General features: G+C 45.5%; 8 protein-coding genes across 8 annotated transcripts; 4 read left to right on the forward strand and 4 right to left on the reverse strand.

The window, feature by feature from the left end:
• Window positions 1-1,264: 1,264 nt before the first annotated feature.
• N7516_009603 (glycoside hydrolase family 43 protein) lies at window positions 1,265-2,365 on the forward strand (the record flags this gene model as incomplete). Its single annotated transcript, XM_057222322.1, has 3 exons — window positions 1,265-1,588; window positions 1,638-1,826; window positions 1,877-2,365. 3 exons carry the CDS (start codon window positions 1,265-1,267, stop codon window positions 2,363-2,365), a joined length of 1,002 nt encoding a protein of 333 aa, XP_057069543.1.
• Window positions 2,366-4,185: 1,820 nt separating this feature from the next.
• On the forward strand, window positions 4,186-4,969 carry N7516_009604 (uncharacterized protein; the record flags this gene model as incomplete). Its single annotated transcript, XM_057222323.1, has 3 exons — window positions 4,186-4,323; window positions 4,373-4,617; window positions 4,675-4,969. 3 exons carry the CDS (start codon window positions 4,186-4,188, stop codon window positions 4,967-4,969), a joined length of 678 nt encoding a protein of 225 aa, XP_057069544.1.
• Window positions 4,970-5,564: 595 nt separating this feature from the next.
• N7516_009605 (MCT family MFS transporter) lies at window positions 5,565-6,911 on the reverse strand (the record flags this gene model as incomplete). Its single annotated transcript, XM_057222324.1, has 2 exons — window positions 5,565-6,524; window positions 6,579-6,911. 2 exons carry the CDS (start codon window positions 6,909-6,911, stop codon window positions 5,565-5,567), a joined length of 1,293 nt encoding a protein of 430 aa, XP_057069545.1.
• Window positions 6,912-8,041: 1,130 nt separating this feature from the next.
• N7516_009606 (fungal specific transcription factor domain-containing protein) lies at window positions 8,042-9,858 on the forward strand (the record flags this gene model as incomplete). Its single annotated transcript, XM_057222325.1, has 3 exons — window positions 8,042-9,607; window positions 9,664-9,702; window positions 9,808-9,858. The coding sequence occupies 3 exons, from the start codon at window positions 8,042-8,044 to the stop codon at window positions 9,856-9,858; spliced, it is 1,656 nt and encodes a 551-aa protein (XP_057069546.1).
• A 1,129-nt stretch (window positions 9,859-10,987) lies between these two features.
• Window positions 10,988-11,887, reverse strand: N7516_009607 (protein kinase family protein; the record flags this gene model as incomplete). The annotated part of the gene is made up of 1 exon (XM_057222326.1): window positions 10,988-11,887. One exon carries the CDS (start codon window positions 11,885-11,887, stop codon window positions 10,988-10,990), a length of 900 nt encoding a protein of 299 aa, XP_057069547.1.
• A 2,080-nt stretch (window positions 11,888-13,967) lies between these two features.
• On the reverse strand, window positions 13,968-15,644 carry N7516_009608 (M14 family metallopeptidase; the record flags this gene model as incomplete). Its single annotated transcript, XM_057222327.1, has 2 exons — window positions 13,968-15,361; window positions 15,416-15,644. 2 exons carry the CDS (start codon window positions 15,642-15,644, stop codon window positions 13,968-13,970), a joined length of 1,623 nt encoding a protein of 540 aa, XP_057069548.1.
• Window positions 15,645-16,649: 1,005 nt separating this feature from the next.
• N7516_009609 (uncharacterized protein) lies at window positions 16,650-18,373 on the reverse strand (the record flags this gene model as incomplete). Its single annotated transcript, XM_057222328.1, has 3 exons — window positions 16,650-16,664; window positions 18,001-18,251; window positions 18,307-18,373. 3 exons carry the CDS (start codon window positions 18,371-18,373, stop codon window positions 16,650-16,652), a joined length of 333 nt encoding a protein of 110 aa, XP_057069549.1.
• Window positions 18,374-19,864: 1,491 nt separating this feature from the next.
• N7516_009610 (DUF5320 domain-containing protein) lies at window positions 19,865-20,098 on the forward strand (the record flags this gene model as incomplete). Its single annotated transcript, XM_057222329.1, has 2 exons — window positions 19,865-19,906; window positions 19,949-20,098. The coding sequence occupies 2 exons, from the start codon at window positions 19,865-19,867 to the stop codon at window positions 20,096-20,098; spliced, it is 192 nt and encodes a 63-aa protein (XP_057069550.1).
• Between the last annotated feature and the right edge of the window lie 106 nt (window positions 20,099-20,204).

Below are 20,204 nucleotides of genomic sequence, written 5' to 3' on the forward strand. Positions count from 1 at the left end.
CAACTTCCAAACCACAATTCGCGTTGGTCATTGGATCATACACTGATAAATACCCAGAATGAGAAAAGTCTTGCCCTCTTACATGGTTTCATTTTAAGCACCGTCAACCTTACAGTTGAGGTGATTTTACACTCTCCTCTCCTTATGCTCCGATTCTACACTTACTATATTCTAGATTTTCGCTTATCGGGAAAACGCGACGATATTTGAAGGTATAACAATCGATGCGAAGTGAATCCTAGCCTTAAGACTCAATCCCGAAACCCCCGTGGAGGTCCCCCGACCTCAAAAGGGACAACTTCTCTTTCTGGCAATCAATTGAATCAACACATAAAAATAGCTTTTTCTGCCTCAAACGCAAAGAAGGTTACCAGACAACAGTCACTTCGGAAGTAGACGTAGGGGCGGTGGTGTGTATCATCCCACATCATCCATGCTGTAGTGTCTCCATGTGCTTTCCATTTTGGCGATTTTTCGAGACCGAATGGCGAGATCATGTGTCATGTGGAGTGCTTGCTTAAACCCCTGGGTTTGTGCAGGTTCGCTCCACTGTGAGTAGTGGTCGGGATGTCGGCTTTGGATATCATGGGCTTTGGTGGCCCTCTCAGGCCTTGTAGAGGAGCGAAATCCTGTTCAGAGGTGTATGGAAAAGCGATGAGGAAAGTGGGAGAGAAGAGGGGAAATCATTGCCAGGCTTTACGCAACTGTATCCTCCGCTCCTCCCCTAAACCCCAGTTTTTACATTTTCCAGATAGAAGGTACATTCCTGGTAGTAGTATGCTTAAACCAATATACCATATATGTAAAGAATCAAACCAACAGCTCTTTCCCTTTACCCTTGCTGCGGCACGAAAGGACTGCTGGGGCTGCTTTCAGCTAATCGCAACATGTACGTCTCGTAGAATGCGGGGGATCTACCCCACAATTTTCTCCATATGGGGTGGAATTGATGCACATCTCTGTATCGTTCGACTATTTTGGATATTTACCGGCGGATTTGGATTCAGTCGAATTATACTGGGGCTTACTACAGTTAGCCGGGTGTTATTTTCATCAACAATTGGCCTGTTTAGGGGAGCGCGACTGTAGACCCCACCTTCCACTATGTATAGGAACATAGTACCGGCCCAGGATGAATAAAGCGTGAAACAGCAATATACAGAATTGTTCGCAGGAGTTATAAAAGGGACCATACAGCAAGCTTTACACCTCCATTTTTATCCAAGAAACTCTCAAAACATCAATTCATCCAAGGTAAATTGAAATGAAAGGCATCAGCTACCTTACCGCCGCCTTTCTGGCCGTTCTGTCCGCCGATGCTATCCCAACGGGACCAACCCTCCAAAAAAAGGCAGACTCAAGCAAAGTGGGCTACCTGGCTGTCTACTGGACTACCGCAGCCAACCGTGTGTATTTCGCCCTTAGCAGCAACGATGACGCCCTAGGGTTTAAGGCTATCAATGGAAACAATCCGATTGTGTCACCTACGCTTGGGACACAAGCCGTTCGGGACGTCTCTATCATTACCGGACAAGGTGACGATGCCGGAAAATACTACATTCTCGGTACTGATTTGAATATTGATACGGTATGCCCCACTCTAAAAGTTTGCATGCAGCATTATTGATAGGGTTTAGACAACCTGGGACGCTAGCACCCGCAACGGATCTCGCGGAATCTTTGTCTGGGAGAGCACAGATTTGATCACTTGGACAAATGAACGGCTGGTGACAGTTGAGGGTAAAACAGCTGGAATGGCTTGGGCTCCCGATGCATATTGGGACTCCTCGAAAGGACAATACTTTGTTCACTGGGCTGCACAACTGGTAAGCTGGCCTAAATCCTTCTACTGGTATTATGTGATTAAAGGAATCAGTATTCTGCGGATGACATCGATCACGCCGGTGATCCTACTCTAAACACCAGTTTGCGGTATGCCTACACCAGCGACTTCAAGACATTCACCACACCAGAGACATATGTGTCACTCGGCGACACCAGTGTAATTGATATGGCCCTCCTCGAAGATGAGAACACGCTCACACGATTCTATGTCACGGGAGGGGGTCCAGTGGAACAGACCAGTACCAATGGACTTTTTGGTGATTGGACTACGGCTAAGGGCATGATCAAGGATAGCACTGGGTATGAGGCGCCGTATGCATTCTGGGATAACGTGGAAGATGGATTGGTATACCTCCTCTGTGACAAGGTCGGTGATGATGCTGGGAATCACGCGTGGCAGTCGACCGATGAGGCTTCCGGTGCATTTACCGTGGATAACATCCACGACTTAACTTTCATGCGGCATCTGTCAGTTCTGCCAGTGACCCAGGGCCAGTATGATACATTACTGGAGTTATAAATGTAAAGTGTGAAAGAGGTGGCTTCCACACATCTCGTTCATACGGAATTCTCCCAGCTTGCTGCTAGGTTTCTACAATTTCTACAATGCTTCACCAAACATTTATTGATTGCTATACATGATACGGGGATTTACCAATTGGCCGAGCTGAAAATTTTCCACACGAAAATTTTAGATGTGGACATCTTGAATTAAATTCTCATCACCTGCATTAATAGCAATACAGCCTTGGTACCTAATTTAAGGCTCGTGGTGGTTGAGAATGTCGATATTTCGGATCGTGATGCCGTCCGGGTGCGGCGTATTCCCATAGGTCCCCCAACCACATTGTACGAAGACGTATTGTTAGGGGCCTAGGGTTTAGGGGGAGCTTGATACGTGAATGCCTTGATTTAGAACGGCAGAAAAATTAAAATACCTAGACATAGAGGGGCGAGAGCGTATCCCACCAGAATATCCCATCCGCGGGGGTTCTTTGTGTCATGTTCAAGCTCCTTTATCTTCATCATCTTGGTGGGAGTTGCTTCAGGCAAGTCGTCACCTTGTATGATTTAGTCATCGTTCTCATCGTATTCGTCAGGGAGGTTTGACTAATCGTTGTGGTTATTGTCCGTCGGGTTGGACGTACCGGGGTTGTTGCCACTGCGGGCAAGAACTGAGGCTGTTGTGTGGGGTTGCCATCCTGTCCGAATCGGTCATCTTTTCGGGATCAATCGGGCTGATTTTCGTGAGGCTTCGAAGGAATGTGGGCCGTGATTGATCACCGGGAAGTGGGTCCAGGAAGCGTCAAAGGAAGAGGGTGCTTGTGGTCCAGGTAGCAGAAAAAGGCGCTCATAACCTGATGGAGATACTAGGAAGTAGAGATTCAGATGTGGAGAAACAAGACATGTAGATTCTCATGAAGCAAAGGGACGGTCAGAAGAGAGAGAAGAGAGAGCCATCTGGGGCCGCTGCCTCAGGCAGAATCAGGCACCCAACAACAAGTACTAGTATCATGTCACTGGTGTCATGTTGTATGGAGCGAACATTTCCCGACCTGAATGCCTCGGTAGAGCGGGGCGTTTTTGCAGATAGATCACTCAGCTAACCTCAGCCTGCAATATCAGGCTTTCATAACGTTACTGAATATTAGTTCCTGTTGTGATGGACACCTGATTGATCAGGCATGATTATTAGGCGTCACCCCACATCAGTAGCTCTCTCTGCATGTTTGTAGGAATCAACCTTTCTTCCTCTCTCTCTCTCTCTCTCTCTCTCTCTCTCTCCCTCTATCTGGTCCTCAGTAGCTCATTATGATCAGGAGATAAAGGTTCTCACTACACGCCTACTTGGCACCAAAAACAACGTTGAGGGTTTTGAAGAAACATGATGAGTTTGGTCCTGAGAACTTGGTGGATTCTCTGCGAGAAAAAAAAAAAACATCTAGATCCATTCGCTGAAGGGAGTTGATGGATGACGAGTGTTGAGAGGCTTCGTTTATGTTCGTTGCTGATCTATCATGTTTTTCTCTTTGGTCTAAAGATTGTCTCCCTGGGTTACCGAAACGGGCCTGGTTGATTGAAACCAGCCTATTAAATATCGATAGGTACTCCGTACAACATATGTACTAAATCTCTCCAGGCAGACTAATTAAACAAGGCAGCAGTGTTGTTCCCCCCCCAATTTCGTGCTTGGCACGGTCGGGGGCCGATTGCTTATGTTGTATGTTGTAATAAATAAAAGAAGTCAGTTTCTACATCTCCACAAACCTCATATTTCATATTTTCTTAGTCTACTGGAAAGCCAAGAAAAGAAACATCAAAGTGAAAATGTGCCAAAGAATGGGTTCCACCAACAGACACCCGTTCTCTAGAGCTCGCAAGGTACAGGCTCTTATCTCGCTGATTTCGTGGCCGTTCGCTCTCGCCACTATCTTTACGACTCGTTATAGCCCTCACGCATGGATCCAGTTAATTACAGTGAGTCTTCCTCTCCTACTATAATAGAAGACCGTCTAACAATTCGAAGATCACGATTTCTAGCACCATGCCTATATTCATACTCTTTAGGTATCGCGTATCCGGAAGTCAATCCTATTCGCTTATCGAAATCGCCGTTGATGCATTGATGGCTTTATTCTTACTCGCGGTATACATTGCTGGAATAGCCCTCCTTGCTACCCAGGAGATTAGCAAATGGGATTCTCCCTGGGACTATCGGCTTGCTCTCGGTATTCCGCAGATCTACTCCAACCTCTCATGTATCCTCCTTTGGTAAGTCGGTCCTGAAATTGAATCTCACCTACTCTTTCAGTATGCTGATCCCGCTAGTCCGTTATATTTGCGCTGCTTTGCTCAAGGGTACTTACACCGATGCATCAAGCCTATGCTCAAGGCCGGCTGTGTTAACTACACCCTTTGCCCAGCCTGTGACCAATCCGTGGATGCTCCTGTGGAACAGAGTCAGGAGATTACCATGACTGCAGGGGAACAGGGAAGATCCTCTGTCTCGACAGATAGCTTTCGGGGTTTGTATACTGGAGATGTTGAATCCCAGCCGTTACTACCCGAGATCTCCTTGGGCGAAGAGGGTAAGCAGACAACTGGCATCGTGACCAATAACTGAGTCTTAAACTGGAAGGCTCGTTCGTGGGGATGCTTTGGAATGGCAAAGTTTGCCACCAGATTGTGTGATACATACCTCCTTGTCTGTCTGAGCATTGACTGGATTGTCGTCGGGCTGCTAAGCTTCGGCTATGCACAATGTAGGACATCGTGAAGATTTTGATCTAGACTATATTGGAAGCGATAGGACATCCATGTTACATCGATGGTGTCTTGCTTTTGTATACGATGAATGGTGGTCTTTGGGTGGCGGATGATGACTTCGATACGATTATGTTAGTACTCAAAGATCGATTAGCCATGGCCGCTCACATGCCGCCAATATAGTTATACATAACCACAATGTATGCTTCAAGAACAGTCCGCATTGTGGTATGGATTATTTCATTCTTTATTTTAGTCATGAGACTCACCTTATCTCGCACTGTTCTGTGCTCACTGACTAATGAACGTACTACGTGATTTCACAACTCTTACCTGGTGGAATGGAGTGGTTAGTTTATTTTGATAATATACATATGTCTGCCGCACACCAACACACAGATTTTCACGCGCATGCAAAAACGGCCATCAACGCCTCTATATTTTATCCACTTTCACACCCGTCCCAAAAGACCTTGAGGGGTTTGAGTCTTTATAACAAGGGCAAGAAGCGCACCGAACACACATGTCGTGCCGCTCAATATTGAAACCTCAGAAAATCCGTGGTACTTGTTAACAAGTGCACCATTAACCGGGGGTCCAATCAGAGCAGCCATTGAAGAAACACCCAATGCCATTCCCAAATAGGTCCCACCTACTCTGGGATCTGGAATCAAGATGGAAAGTGCAGCAGATGCACCAGAAATGATTGTCCCAGACCAGAACCCGAAGGCAATCGAATACACTATCAAAGCTGGATTGGACTCTGCTTTGTTCATACAAAATATGATGATACCAGTGATGGTTCCACCTAATGCCAAAACATTCAATCGACCGAATCTGTCGGCCAAAACACCTGGAATCACACGGCCAAAAGTCGAAGCAGCGTTGAGAATCGCAAGTAGATATGAGGCAAGAGTGGCATCCATGCCCCGAGAAACGGCATACGTCGGAATATAGAACAAAGGCGTGAAAAGTCCAAAGAACATGAAGAACATTGCTGACACAAGGAGGCAAAAATCAACTTTTGTAAAAGCAGAAGGAATGTAAAATGTCGTTTTTCGGGGTGGTAATCGGGCTTTGACTGTGAGGCATGAAAAGGCCAGAAGTGGGATCACAACGAATGCAATGATTCGGACGGACCAGCCAAATCCTAGCGATGTGCTGTTCAACATTTTCGATAGAGCGATGGGAATCACCACACCGCCAATAGATGATCCAGCGACCGCTAAGCCCAAAGCTGCCGCAATATTTTTGTCAAAATACTGCATCACTGCCGCCATTGATGGGAATTGCAAGAGACCCATAGAGATGCCTAGTAGAATGCCTTGTGCAAGCATGAACTGCCAATATTTCTCGCATAAACTTGTCATCATCAAGGAAAATACATATAGTATCGCCGCGGGTCGGATAACCTTGAGTTCTTGTTAGCTAGTGTTTGAGGTAAGATGGATTGTCGGAGAGCATACCCAGGCCCCATAACGATCAAATAATGGTCCCCCAACGGCGCCTGTTGCGAATTGAAGGAATGCTGATAGCGATCCAATCCATGCAATTTTATCCGCGGGTTCATTTTTCAGTTGGTGTGAAAGATAGTATTCCTCGAAGACACCGAATGAGTTTGCAAAACCTAGAGCTGCAAAGAAAGTACAAGCAGTTCCGGCTGTTGTAAGCCATGCTTGAAGACCTCCATCCGGTGCTTTGTCGGGATGATAGACATTTTCCTCGTTGTTTTCACTGGTTTGGGAAGCATCATCTGTCAGCTTTTCTGATCCCAAAGATGTGAGTTGTGGATTGTCCATGGTAGAAATATATAGAGGATAAGAACGTTTAAAAATTAGGAGAAAGGTAGTTTAGCGCACCAATTGAGGAATTGGAAAGGAGGATATATACCGTATCAAGACCGAGCCTACTAGAATCTGCCTGTTCTTATATATTTTCAAAAGAGAAGCTATTTTGTTTTACGGTCTATACAATCGGAGCGGAATCGGAGACGGAGACGGAGAATTGCAGACGAGACGGACCAAAAGCGCAGGTCCGACGGAGTTAACTCACGATATCAAGGATTCAACATCATCTTCCAATTTCCCGCCCCGAAAGTAGATTCGCCATTCCATCGAGCTCGGAGATTTGTGACTAACGATAGCGATGGATATCACGGAAACAAATACTTCGTCGGGCGCCTTATCAGTATCCGGGTTGAACCCTCGCCGCAGAAGACCGCCCCTGTAAGTAACAAAATCCGATTTGATTCACGCGTTCTAAGTGAGAGGATAGTTCTTGTTCTCTTTGCCGTCAGCGCAAAATTCGATGCAATAGACAGACCCCTTGCAATAACTGTATTCGGACCAAGAATCGGAATTGCGTTTATCGGTCCTCACAGACGCCTCCGCAGCATGGCAATGGACACGAAGAAGGACAAACACGTGAGCTTGGATGGATTCATGCACCTCAACAGGTCAATCGAAGCTTGGATAATTCTGCGGATCCTTCACCTATTAATTACAGACCAGCGATCTCAAGTGGGCCACAAACGGCAGCTACCAGTTCCACTTCCCCTTCAACACCGAATAGTCACTCATCCACGCACGAAATTGAGATGCTGAAGAGCAAGATAAGACAACTCGAGCATCAACTGGCTAAATCAACGAAAAGTATTCCTGACACTTGCGCCCCAACTCCGGTTTCTGACATTGAGACCACACATTCTCACTTGGCTGGGACATTTCATATCCACAACGCAAGCCTTCCTTCAAATCAAGGCCAAATGGTTAGACGAAGCTTCATTCACAAGAGACGATTTTTTGGCCAAAGTCATTGGATTAGTAGCATGTCATTGGTAAGAATTCCCACCACATATATCGTGCTCAGACTTAAAATACTGAGTAACCATCAGTTTCGTGATATTGTCGAAATAATAGAGCCATATATCATGGCCGAAGGGTCCAAGGCTATTCTGGGTCTTCAAAAGTGCAAACTCCTCGGGAAGAAGATCAAAGCACAACGGACACCTCAATGGCCGGTACCGATGACCACCGACTTGCCCTCTAAGGATATCTGTGACGCGCTCGTTGATTGTTATCTTCGAACATCGGAAAGGGTCTATAGGGTATTGCACATTCCATCATTCAAAAGAGATTATGCCACATTCTGGGAACCTGGAACCCGATATGATCCCATATTTCTGGTGCAGTTGAAATTGGTGCTCGCCATTGGGTGCACAATTTATGATGATGAGTTGTCACTACGTTCCGTGGCAGTGCGATTGATCTACGAAGCTCAAATATGGTTTGCTGAGCCTGAATATAAGGCACGTCTTGGGATACCATTCTTGCAAGCGCACATCCTGTTATTTCTGGCCAGGGAATTGCTGGGTGTGGACGGAGGAATGAATTGGATCGCAGCAGGCACATTAATCCGAACAGCTGTATACATGGGACTACACCGAGATCCAGTTCAGATACCAAATCTATCCGGATTTGCATCGGAGATGCGTCGCAGGTTGTGGAATACGATTTTGGAGGTTTGCCTGCAATCTAGTATGGAGTCCGGAGGACCTGCACTCATCTCGGTCGAAGAATTTGACACAGAGCCCCCAAGGAATTTCGATGACCATGATATCGATGCCGAGCACCCTATACCCCATCCAGAAAATCAGTTGACTTCATCGTCAATAGCGATTGCTTTCCGGAAGACGTTTCCAATCCGACTTGCCATTGCCAAATTTTTAAATGACCTCGGCTGTCAAGGCTCGTATGAAGAAGCTGTCCACCTAGATGCAAGACTGAGAGCTTCTTATAAAGAAATGCGTCGGATCATTCAGGGATATTCCACACACCCTTCTCAATTCGAGGTCCTCATGCTCGATTTTGTCATCCGTCGCTACCTCCTTTCAATCCACATCCCATTTTTTGGACCGTCGTTTCTCGGGACGACCTATGCCTTCTCCAGAAATGTTGTCATCGATACTGCAGTGAAATTGTTCGACTGCTCTCGTATATCATTACCTTCAACAGCAGGGCCATCATCGAACCAAAGCACGTCACCAGATCAAATCGATTTTGGGCGACTGACAATGTGTGGGTCGGGATTCCTTCACACGCCATTCTTGCATTCTAGCTTCATAATAGCCATTGAATTAAAAAGCCAAATTCTCGAGGAAGAGGGATTGGGACCTGTCTCTATAAGACCCGATCTTTTGTCTGTGATACAAGACGCCAAAGCTTTAAGCTTGCAATGTATCAAGATCGGTGGAACCAATATCAAGGGCTATTTGTTCATGTCACTTGTTTCCACTCAGCTGGATGCTTTGATGCAAGGCGTGTCGGAAGATGAACTTCCAAAGTTGTTAATCAAGGCTGCCGAAGATGCTGAAGAGAAGTGTCTGTCAATTCTCGAGCCCATGGCGGCCAAGGGTCAGAATAAAAACATCGGAGATGTCACTGAGCCTGATTCTACAACAGCACTTCCTGATATTAGTGATGATTGGGACTCCATGGTAAGCTTTGATTTCCCTCTTCTTCTGTATGTCGTGCTGATTTAATACGTCTCAAGATGACTGATGTGAACTTCGACTTCGCTGACATGGAGCCTGTGAGTTGGATGTTGAATAGTATACCCTACAGTATACCATGAAAATATTCTGGTGTAACCTAGATATATAGTTATCGCTTCCGGCAGACAATCGCAAGCGAATAGGCCAATCAGGGTGCTTCTAGCGACCAATCGCGATCCAAATCTCAGGGGTAAAGGTGGGTCGGTGAAAATTAGGCTATACTTCGCAGAATATTTTAATCTTAAGAGTGGCTTTGTAGTGTGACTAAAATCAAGAAAATAATACTGAATAAGAGCATCCGGGTGGTTATTATCGACTTTTTTAATACATAGTTATATTGTGTTTATTAAGAGTAGATGAACAGAGTCACAATGAGACGGCAACAATTGAGGACTTCATTAAATGCGTCGCACCCGACGAATCTTAGATAGCTCCACGAGGAGACCAAATACCCAGAATTCCATATAAAGATCACCATATGTGTTACACATAGTTCAATGATGCTTCCTTTTTACCAGTGGAAAACGGCAGTGTGTAAACATCGTTAAGTAATAGCAATAGTCGGTCTCTGACATTTAATTTCTTAGTAAGTACGAATGAACTTTTTCAATGGTTTGTTATGGTCAGCTACGGAAATGTAGGGACCAAAAAGTGTGGAGGGAGAGAGTTGATTATGACAGAAATCTGACGTATTGAAATGTATGGGCAAAATGACTGATATTGTTACCATCACGTGACTTGTCACGTGGATTGTTGCGAGATCACGTGATCTCCCTGCTTGCTCCTAGTCATTAGTCCCCACTTGTAGATAGTTCTCTCTCTCTCTCCCTTTCCTCTCAAGTGCAATAGACATTTTCCAGTTCCAACTGTATTCCTGTAGAGTCCCTTGGATTGCCTACAAATCAATTGGCAAATGCTTTTGCAAACCGAGGAAATTATAGGGGAAAAATTGACAGAGTTCCTACGGAGTTGCAATATGGAGAAACAACACTGGGAGGATTCGACTATGTGCGGTTGGATGGAGAGGAGAAGGAAAGAAGGAGAGAGAGACTGGATCTGTCCCATGTGGGGCCATGTGCCTCAGGCACCCAACAAAAATACATCGTGTTGGATCAAGAAACAACCTAGGGGAAACACAAGGAGGTAAGAAAAAGAGAGAAAAGAGGCATCGATCCATGCAACAACACACAGAAAGCCAGCTGAAAAGATGACCGCAGGCTCCAGAGCTTGGAGAAAAGGATTTTCCAGCCAAGATGAGTTCCACTGGACCGACAGCACCAACAGCCACAACAATCCGGCTCTCAGTAGTGCTGTGGAAGTCGATCATTTGAAATTCCGCTTCTGAAAAGCCAAAAAGACAACAGAGCCAAAACAGATCGTATAAAGAATTGACATCATGAAAGGACGCCCAAAGGGGCGTGAGACAGGGATCCATTTAGCATTAGACTCTTTCTGACGAAGAAAATCCTCTCGAAGCTGACTCGTTGTTGTGTATGCAGAATTCCAGGACTTATAAATCAGCTCGTGGTATCTGAAGCCATTCAGGTTTGGGAAACTTCTGCCAGCATATAACCTAGCAACCTCTTTAGCGTCAATATCGTCGTATGGGCGGACACCACCTGATATCTCATAAATCAGACACCCTAAAGCAAACAAATCAGTCTTAAAAGACCGAGGCGATCCTGGTGTTAACCGATATCTGTCCTCTTCCTCCACATAGTGCTCCATATTATCTCCGATGATTATTGAACCAGCAAAATCGCATAGTTTAAGGGATAAGTCATCAGCCACAAGAAAGTTTCGTGGGCCGATATCAGCATGGACAACGCCATGGCTATGGATAAAAGCGATAGCATCGATAGCATTGTTGATCCAACGTTCTCGAATATGTTGCGAGGCTTGATGATCAGACAAATAGGTGCGAAGGTCTCCAAACTGATGATATGGAAAAGAGAGTCCTTTGTCGGTGATTTCAAGGCAGTCAAGGATATTTGGATTCTTGGGTAGCGTTTGATATATCAGCTTCTCCCGGGCGATACATTGATCTGATATGTATTCGATATGTCGTATATGTTTGATGGTTGCTTCATCACATCCTTTTAAATCGTTGGCAATGGGGATCTTGGTGACGATTCCATTGCCATTTTCAAATACAGCCCCTGCTGCACCTAAGGCGATGAATCTTGCCCCAGGAGGTAGAAGCAAAGTTGGCTGGTTCTCCATGGGAAAGGAGAATAAAAATGAATACAAAGGAAAGCCTGGGTGGAAAATGAAGGTACGACCAGGAGCCTTGGGCGGAATAAATACACTGGCAAACCTAGAAGCAAGGGGTAATTGAGTGATCCCCTGTAGTCAGCAGGATAGTTAGTCAGCTACAGAGACCTCGTTTGATGCCTCAGGCAGTTACGCACTACGACCTGAGTCTCCTTCCAAAAGTTCCAAGGTTGGCAAGTGATGATGTAAGGACAGATATGTACCTACCTACCTAGGTAGGTAGGTACATATGTAGGTAGGCAAGATGCAGTAAGCATCCAATGAAAACCATACAATCCTAGTATCTCATTGAAACTGTTATGTCATGCTTTGATTGAGATCCTATAGCGAAGAATATACACACATATGATATGGCCTCGGAGGATGAGTGTGGGGAGAGCTAGGTGATCCCACAGATGGCCATGGCCCTATAGTGCACCTCTTTCTCTTTTTGTTCCTTCTCTGCCCATCTCTTCTATTATCAATGTAATCCATATTTCTCCGATGTACGTATATCTCATCACTTCTCTTTATGTTCCCGCATTCAGTTGTTAGCTGAACCAACTTAAATGGATGTTTAATAAGGAAACTTGACTCAGTATAGCCCCCAAAAACCATAGACCCAAGTACCTACGCATAAGTCCTTTTTATGCACAATTCTTCTCGAAATTATATTATGGCAGAATAGTATATCCACTTTGTCGCCCAATAAGTTAATAGATCATCACATCGATCTAGAAAAATACCTAAGTGCTTAGTTAGCTAGACGTCGACCCTGCTAGTTGAAATATAGCTTTCCGTTGATTGCACCATCTTCCCACACCATTGTTGATTGTGCCAGTATAAGAACTCCATAACAACCCCCCAACGGACCTCACAGGAAGCCACTACCTAAAGCAAAACAACTATTTGACAGTCTTAAGCCAGCTCACGATGTGGCCCTTTTTCTGCATATCATCAAGGTCTTCTAGATCTATCCCCTCAATCCAGATTTCCCCGACCCTCTCGGTGGGTCAGTATATTCCGGCTCCAGCCCTAAGTTACAGGCTGACTCTATAGATGATGTGCACCCAGAGGACCTCATCAACAAAAAGGTCCAACTTAAACACAAGATTGTTGGGACAGCAAAATCGGAAGGAGACGCATTGATTTACATAATTGAACGACAGACAGTCAGTTTTCTTACGAACGGGAAGAGCTCGACCGAGCTTTTTCAACTGAAGCTGCCTCTAGACAAACTTGTCTGTGATGACGCTGGTATACAGCTACTTCAAAGATGGCACGGGAAGCAACATCTTCGGGACGAGACTTTTAGTTTACAACACAGAATCATTGATCAGAAGGTCTCTAATGGACGTATGATCTATGAAGTTGAAAGGGAATCTTCCCGAGACGAGGTCAAATCCCCCACAAAGATTTTCCAGGTTCCCCTTGACACTATCCATCAATCTGAAAATGGAGCTGATCTTCTCATACAATGGAGCAAGAACAAAGGCAGCTGGTTCTAAGAATCACTCGCTGGATAGACAATTGAATCCCTACGGTTGCTCCCACTTCGTTTGGCTGTTACAGTAACCGCATATTTTATTTGGATTTGCTACATAAACTCATTTACCTTTATCTAAGGTAGCGTTCTTTCTATTCATGCTCTGCAGTTTTTAGGTGATGGTGCGGTCAATGATCTCTACAGGCTTAGGTGAGTACTGGATTCTGGCGCTCAAATATAATTTTACTCCGCACGACGTCCCATTAGTCGCCCGTAGTAAATACGAATGAACCTTTTCAATGGTTTGTTATGGCCAGCTACGGAAATGTAGGGACCAGAAAGTGTGGAGGCCCCTGAGAGAGTTGATTACAACCTAACAATGGCAGGATCTGCCGACTAACCTAACTACCTAACAAGGGGGTTATGCCTGAGGCTCCAATATAGCGACCTAAGGCCACCACAACAACAGTTTTGATACACCTTCTCAACTGAGTTCCGAGACGAGGGTCGATGTTGAAATGCCGTTTTCACCATGTATCACCATTTACCAAAAAAAGAAAATATTTAGGACATTACCCTAAAGATTGGGTACTCATCTAACTTCTTCGCTGGCACAATATTGAACGAAACATACGAGTCAATGTTCTCCGGCTCCAGTGCCACCATCGCCAGCGCCGCATTCTTCTGTCTAGTGCTCACGAGAAAGCTACCTTCCGGTAGCCTTAGTTCGCGCTCGCTGGTCTTTGTTGTGGCGGTCACACGAAATGCACCCTCGTAGTAGGATTTGTCCACCTCGGTCGATGAGATGGTTAGCACCTGAACGGTACCTTCAAACGGCTTGTCCAGCGTCTGTACTTCCAAACCGGAGACTTTCAGACGCTCGGCGAGGCCGGCCCATGCGACGGGGATAAGGTAGGCTTCGGGGCGGGATCGAGTGAGGTTGGCAAAGGAGGGGGTCGTTGATGCGAAGCGTACAGGGGGGTGGACCACGCTTCCGTTCTGAACGTCGACCATAGTGAAGGGACGAATTACAGTATTGCTGTAGTCAGTGATGATAATATCGCTGTCTGACTCTATAAACTCTTCAACGCCGTTCTCGACGGTCTTAAAAACCTTATCGGCATTATCGGCAGCGGTTTGGACAATACTGCTCAGCATGGTCAGACCGGCAGCAGTTCGGCGCTGGAACTCCTGGTCGGCGATGCCAATGCCGCGCATCTCAAGAAGGAAGACGACAGCTTGGGTTAGGCCCATAGCATTACGACCAATCTTGCCGTCAGTGCCCGCCTCGGCGAAGTCGGCGACGAATTTGGAATCAGAAGCAGAGGAGCCCGTAACGTATGGCTCAGCGCGGAGACCAGCAGCTTCCATATCGTCGGCAATATTTTTGGCGAAGAGTTCCTCAGAGAGTTTGCGGATGCTCTCGTTGATATTGAGGTTCTTTGCGGCCGAGTACAGACCGTCGGAGCCGTGGACGTACTGCCCCTCGCCAAAAGGCGTCCCAGCAGTATACTCGTGCATGTCGACTATGACATGGGGGTTGAAGTCGTTCATGAGCTGTTTTATATCACGCGTCTGCTGGCGATCAAGCTTGATATGGTCGCGGTTGGGGTCATAGTTGGTCGCTAGAGTGCGCTGGAAGTAGAAAACGCCATCGGGATTATACCTCGGCAGGATGACGAGCTCGAGCTTGTCGAGAATTGAGTCAGCCCACTCCCGGTCGTCGTTGAACTTGCCTAGGAGGGCCTGTGTGGTCTCATCGCCTGCGGGCTCGTTGCCATGAACAGCGCCCTGGATCCACACGCGCACCTTGGAGGTGGAGTCATCGCGACGGAGGGAGCTACCGCGGCCGGTAGAAAGGTGGACGTAGGGGAGAGAGCGGTACTCCTCCGAGGTGAAGTTAGCGGTGCGATATGTCATGTAATGGTTTCGGTCAGCAACTTTCTCGAGGAAGGCCTCTGATCATATGTCAGTCTCAATTTCCTAATGCGCATCTTCAATGGTAGACTCACCCATGTCATCTTGAGAAGACGACCCTTGGGTGCCATTAGTGAACCCAGGAAGCCGGACATTGGGTGTCAGGAAAGCTGGGGATAAGAGCTCAATATCGTCGACGTCCTCAAAAGCACCGGCAACTATTTCAGTCTCTTTGATGACAGGAACATGATTATATCCATACTTAACGGCGCTCGCCACAGAGGCGAGGCCGAGCAAGAGGCCTGTAGAGGTAGTTGTTCTCATCTTAACGTTTGACCCTTTCTGCAGAGGTTTTCGCGCGATACAAGTATGACCTGACAAAAGAGGGAGGGACAGATTTGAACGCTTCAGAGCAGATCCTTCATCTCCTATATATCCCCCCACGCCAACCGCGGCCGTCGGTTAGATTGCTGTTCTGTTTCCGGAATTTGTAATAAATCCTATCAAACTCTACTTGTTTCCTTCCGCATCCCCTCATCTCTCGACTTCCCCGCTGCGTCCTTACGTTTGCCAAGTCTCAACGCCCAGCTGAGAGAGGCAATTTTTGGGAGGATCCTTGCTTAAATAGAGGGCCCGGTAGCCGTAAGAGCAGGCCAATATAGCAAAACGCCTAAAAGAGTTTGCAGACGCATTTTCAAAAAGGTTGGATGCTTGTTCTTTTGGGTGGATGCATGGATATACGAAAGAATGATTAATTAGTTATAGACAAATTGACTGTGCCGTCTTTATCATTTTCAAGTGGTGTGCTTTGAAGGTAATTAATGCCAGCACGGGATGTATCGGAGTTGAAGAGTAATTGAACGCTCATAAAATTCCAACATTACTCGGATATGCGAGAGGGGAAATGGAGAGGGGAAAGGGGGAGGAGTACGGGCGGCTACTGGGACCACCGATACAAAACCCTCTCATTGGATACTGTTGTAGACACCTGATACTTCAGGCATAATTATTAGTCACCACACATAAGTAACTCTCTCCACAGATCGCAATCAACCTTTCTTCTTTCTCTGCCTTACCGCCTATTTCATCACCGCCTTCTTAAAGCATATACACTGATTTCAATTTGTATGCAACATACTAATTTCTTTTATTTCTATATGAACGAATAAGGACGCCTATCTTCTAAGTTGGCCTTTCTAATCGGCAAATTATAACTACTATTTAGACCGAAGGCTTTAATATTAGTACCCGTACTATGAAAAGACTCCAGCTCAAGCTTGGTATTCGTCGTCGTGTCAATTTAAAGGAAAAGCAAGAGGCTTAGCTCCATTAATCAACCGGATCCTACAAGAAGGTATTGAGATTGGTGATATTAAAGACTATAGGCGGGTGTTCTTCACCAGCATCTTCGTCGATATATTGCTGTTATTATGGTGGCCTTAAGCCTTACTTGGTGCCTTAGAGGCATAGAACCCTTAGTAATCGTGGCACGGCCCACCACCACCTACCCGGTGTTGGCGGCCAGATAGCAAATTTTCAGCGGATAACAAATTTCCAAATTAAGTATCTTTTGTATGACAACTTCATACAAAGGGTACATAAACGCGATATAGTCATAACCTCAACTCTCTAAACGAGCAGACTAGTTTAAGAAAAATTAAATAGACAGGTTATTAAAATAAATCGGGCTTAACGGATCTACTACTATAATTAATTCTAAATATATAGTATGGAAGTATAGGAAACTTTTCAGAAATCACCATATATAAGAATTTGTATATAAAAGATGAACCATTCTCTTACTCCACACATATATTATAAAATTTACTAGAATTATTACTAGGTGACTGAGGCCTTATTTACACTATGTATATCCTCCTATATTTTTCCTAACTATTTTGAGGGTTAAGAAAATTGGGGTTATGACTATATCGTGTTTATGTACCCTTTGTATGAAGTTGTCATACAAAAGATACTTAATTTGGAAATTTGCTATCCGCTGAAAATTTGCTATCTGGTGAGGCCCACCAACACCGGGTAGGTGGTGGTGGGCCGTGCCACGATTAGGTGGCAGATCCTAGCAATTAACTCTCTCCCTCCCCACTTTCTAGCATACACCTTGTAGTTAGATACACAATAATATGTTCTCGCGGTATATATTATAATATTTTGTATATAAGGCTTCAATTTGACATGCTTTAATTTGCTATACTTAGTTTTTATAAGCCAATAAGAGGGTTATGTATCGGTGGTCCCACGTAGGGGGAGGTTAGAGCTTGGCTGATAGGGGATGACTTGCCGATTGTATGGATGTGTACGGGCGACGACCGACACATAACTCTCTCATTGGTTCATATTGCCAGTAGTACGATTCACTCTACAAAAACTAGTGTTCCAAGGTTGTATGTTGTAGTTATTAATTGAAGCCTGTCGATGCTTAAAGATGTCTGAATACCTACACATAAAATTAATGTCTTCTAAAATAGGCATAGGGACTTCTAAAGTAAATTGAATCTGAAGTTGATCTGTCCCATGTGGGTCCTAAGCCTCAGGCACCCAGGCACCCAACAATAGGTCAGGTGGGCTTGTAGCTGAAACCAGTTGGCAGTTGTTGAGGGTAGAACACCAACAACAAGGGCTGGGTGCGCGGAACGGGAATCCCTGCCAATATTGAACAGACAAACCCGTTGCCATTTTGTTCCAAGAGTCTTGTCGAGAAGCCGATCTCATCCTTAAGATGATGAAACGCAATGGCAAGCTCAGTTGTTGAGCGAATCGGGAACAAAGTAGGGACATAAAAGTGGTCCCCATTGATCACCTCCACCTGTATCTGTGAAAGGCTATAGTTGCCGAGAAGGGTAGTGATATCGTCTTTGATGGATCCTAGGGGCACTAGAGCCGAATGATTACCCGCAACAGCGCAGAGGAAAGCTAGCACCAAGGATGGTTGCATTCAACATATGAAAAAGTGAATCCTCTGGCATACCATACTGGTGGAGGGTGTTGAAGATCTCACGGTGCAAATGCTGTGTAGGATCTTCCTCAGCGGTCATGATGGTGACATTAAGGGCTGTCGGATCGGGATTTGATAGAAGCTAATGCTTCGGAATGGGTCAGTGCAATGGATGTAATGTTCGATTTACATAGTTATCCCCTTCATTATCCTCTGACTCTCGGAGGAGGCGTCGCCGCTTACGCGGACTTGCAAACGCCTCCGCCATTTTTCTTGCGCTTAAGACGAAACAAGAGGAATGTTTGTGGATAGGCCTTTTTTGCTGCCAGACACTGTGGTTTCTTAGGCCCGTATGAACTTGATGTGAAGTTTGGTCATACTACGGAGTAGTAAAGTTGATGTCTTGTTAAGAAAGACGTTCATAATTAAAAAATGACCGGGTTACAACACATATTCTGGAAAAATAGTGAAAGGGCTAGCAGAGGCATCATGCAAAGAACAATATCAAGTGAGGTCAATATCAAGTAAGGTCAATATCAAGTGAGGTCAATATCAAGTGAGGTCAATATCAAGTGAGATCAATATCAAGTGAGGTCAATAGCAAGTGAGGTCAATATCAAGTGAGGTCAATATCAAGTGAGGTCAATATCAAGTGAGGTCAATATCAAGTGAAATTCATATCAGAATCAGGTCATAGTCAGGTCATAGTCAGACTGATGAAGTTGTTAATGCAACTTTCCCAAGTAGACTCATTCCATCTCTACAATCTTTCCACCCTCACCCTCTTTCATCCTCTCCATCTATATTCCTGTTGAAACCAATCACGTGACCATGTGTCCCCACAGTAGTAGATAGATTAGCTTCTCTCTCTCTCCCTCTCCTCCATCATCATCAATACATACCACAATATCATCTATTGTGCTTACATGATCACGTCCACCTGCCTGTAGCTTCTAACAGGTTATGAGCCCGGGGACTCGCTATTGATCTGATCTCACAATCAATCAATATCCTCGGCAAATTCGCATCTTGCAACGCGTCAAGAATTTCCCTTTTGGGACTTGCGAATAACATCAGATCGCGTCTTCGATCTGTCTGTGTGTGTGCAGAAATTTTTTTGCCGTTCTACACCACCTTGGGGTAAACAACAATCAGACGGTTTTGTCATTGTTTGCTACTTTTCTTAGCTACCCCACGCAGAGCTGCTGTCTTCTCTACACCTCTGCACCTCTCTGGATTTGCATCACCTTTGATCATCCAACCATCGATTTCTATCGATCCCGCTATCTCCCGATCACCTGGGAATAGCCTCATTAAGTCCAGTTTAGGTAATCAACACCTGCTGGCTGGAGCAACCAACTTTGGGAGGTCCATCATCTGCAGTTTTCGACACTGCACTTGAAGCTTTTCGACAGCTTCCACCTTTGGACCATTAACTTGGTCTCATCTTCTTAGGCCTTCGGTGCCTGGAACCCAGCTTGGTTCCGAACCTGGTTAGTCATCGTTGACTACCCCCATCGTTCGACGGCTTCTTCGACAAATCGTCCCTTCGATCGTCCACTCTCCTCCGGTTCGTTCTCTCGATGATACAATGGCTGACTCACGTGGACCCTCGAATCCCAAATTCTCGGACGTTGTCCCCTCTTTAAAGGGTGAGTCCAATTGTAGACTCTAGGAGGAGGTCGATAGACTCCAGGAGGAGGTCGATACACTCTCCCAGAGAGTGGAAGAACTAGAGGTTGACAGGGTGGAGGAGCTGAGGGCTCTGAAGGAGCAGATGGCGGCCCTAGAAGAGAAACTCGAGGCTGGCCGGGGGTACCTATAAATGTTTTAGTCAAGACTCTCATCGAAAAAGTAAACAACTTCCTCTCATGATAAATAGCTTTTATGTGAAACAGAGGGTTGAGATTGTGCTTTGGAGGAACGGGTGC

The sequence above is a fragment of the Penicillium verrucosum genome, assembly GCF_028828655.1.
Source record: "Penicillium verrucosum strain IBT 35672 chromosome Unknown utg000004l_segment0_segment0, whole genome shotgun sequence".
Classification (NCBI taxonomy): Eukaryota; Fungi; Ascomycota; class Eurotiomycetes; order Eurotiales; family Aspergillaceae; genus Penicillium; species Penicillium verrucosum.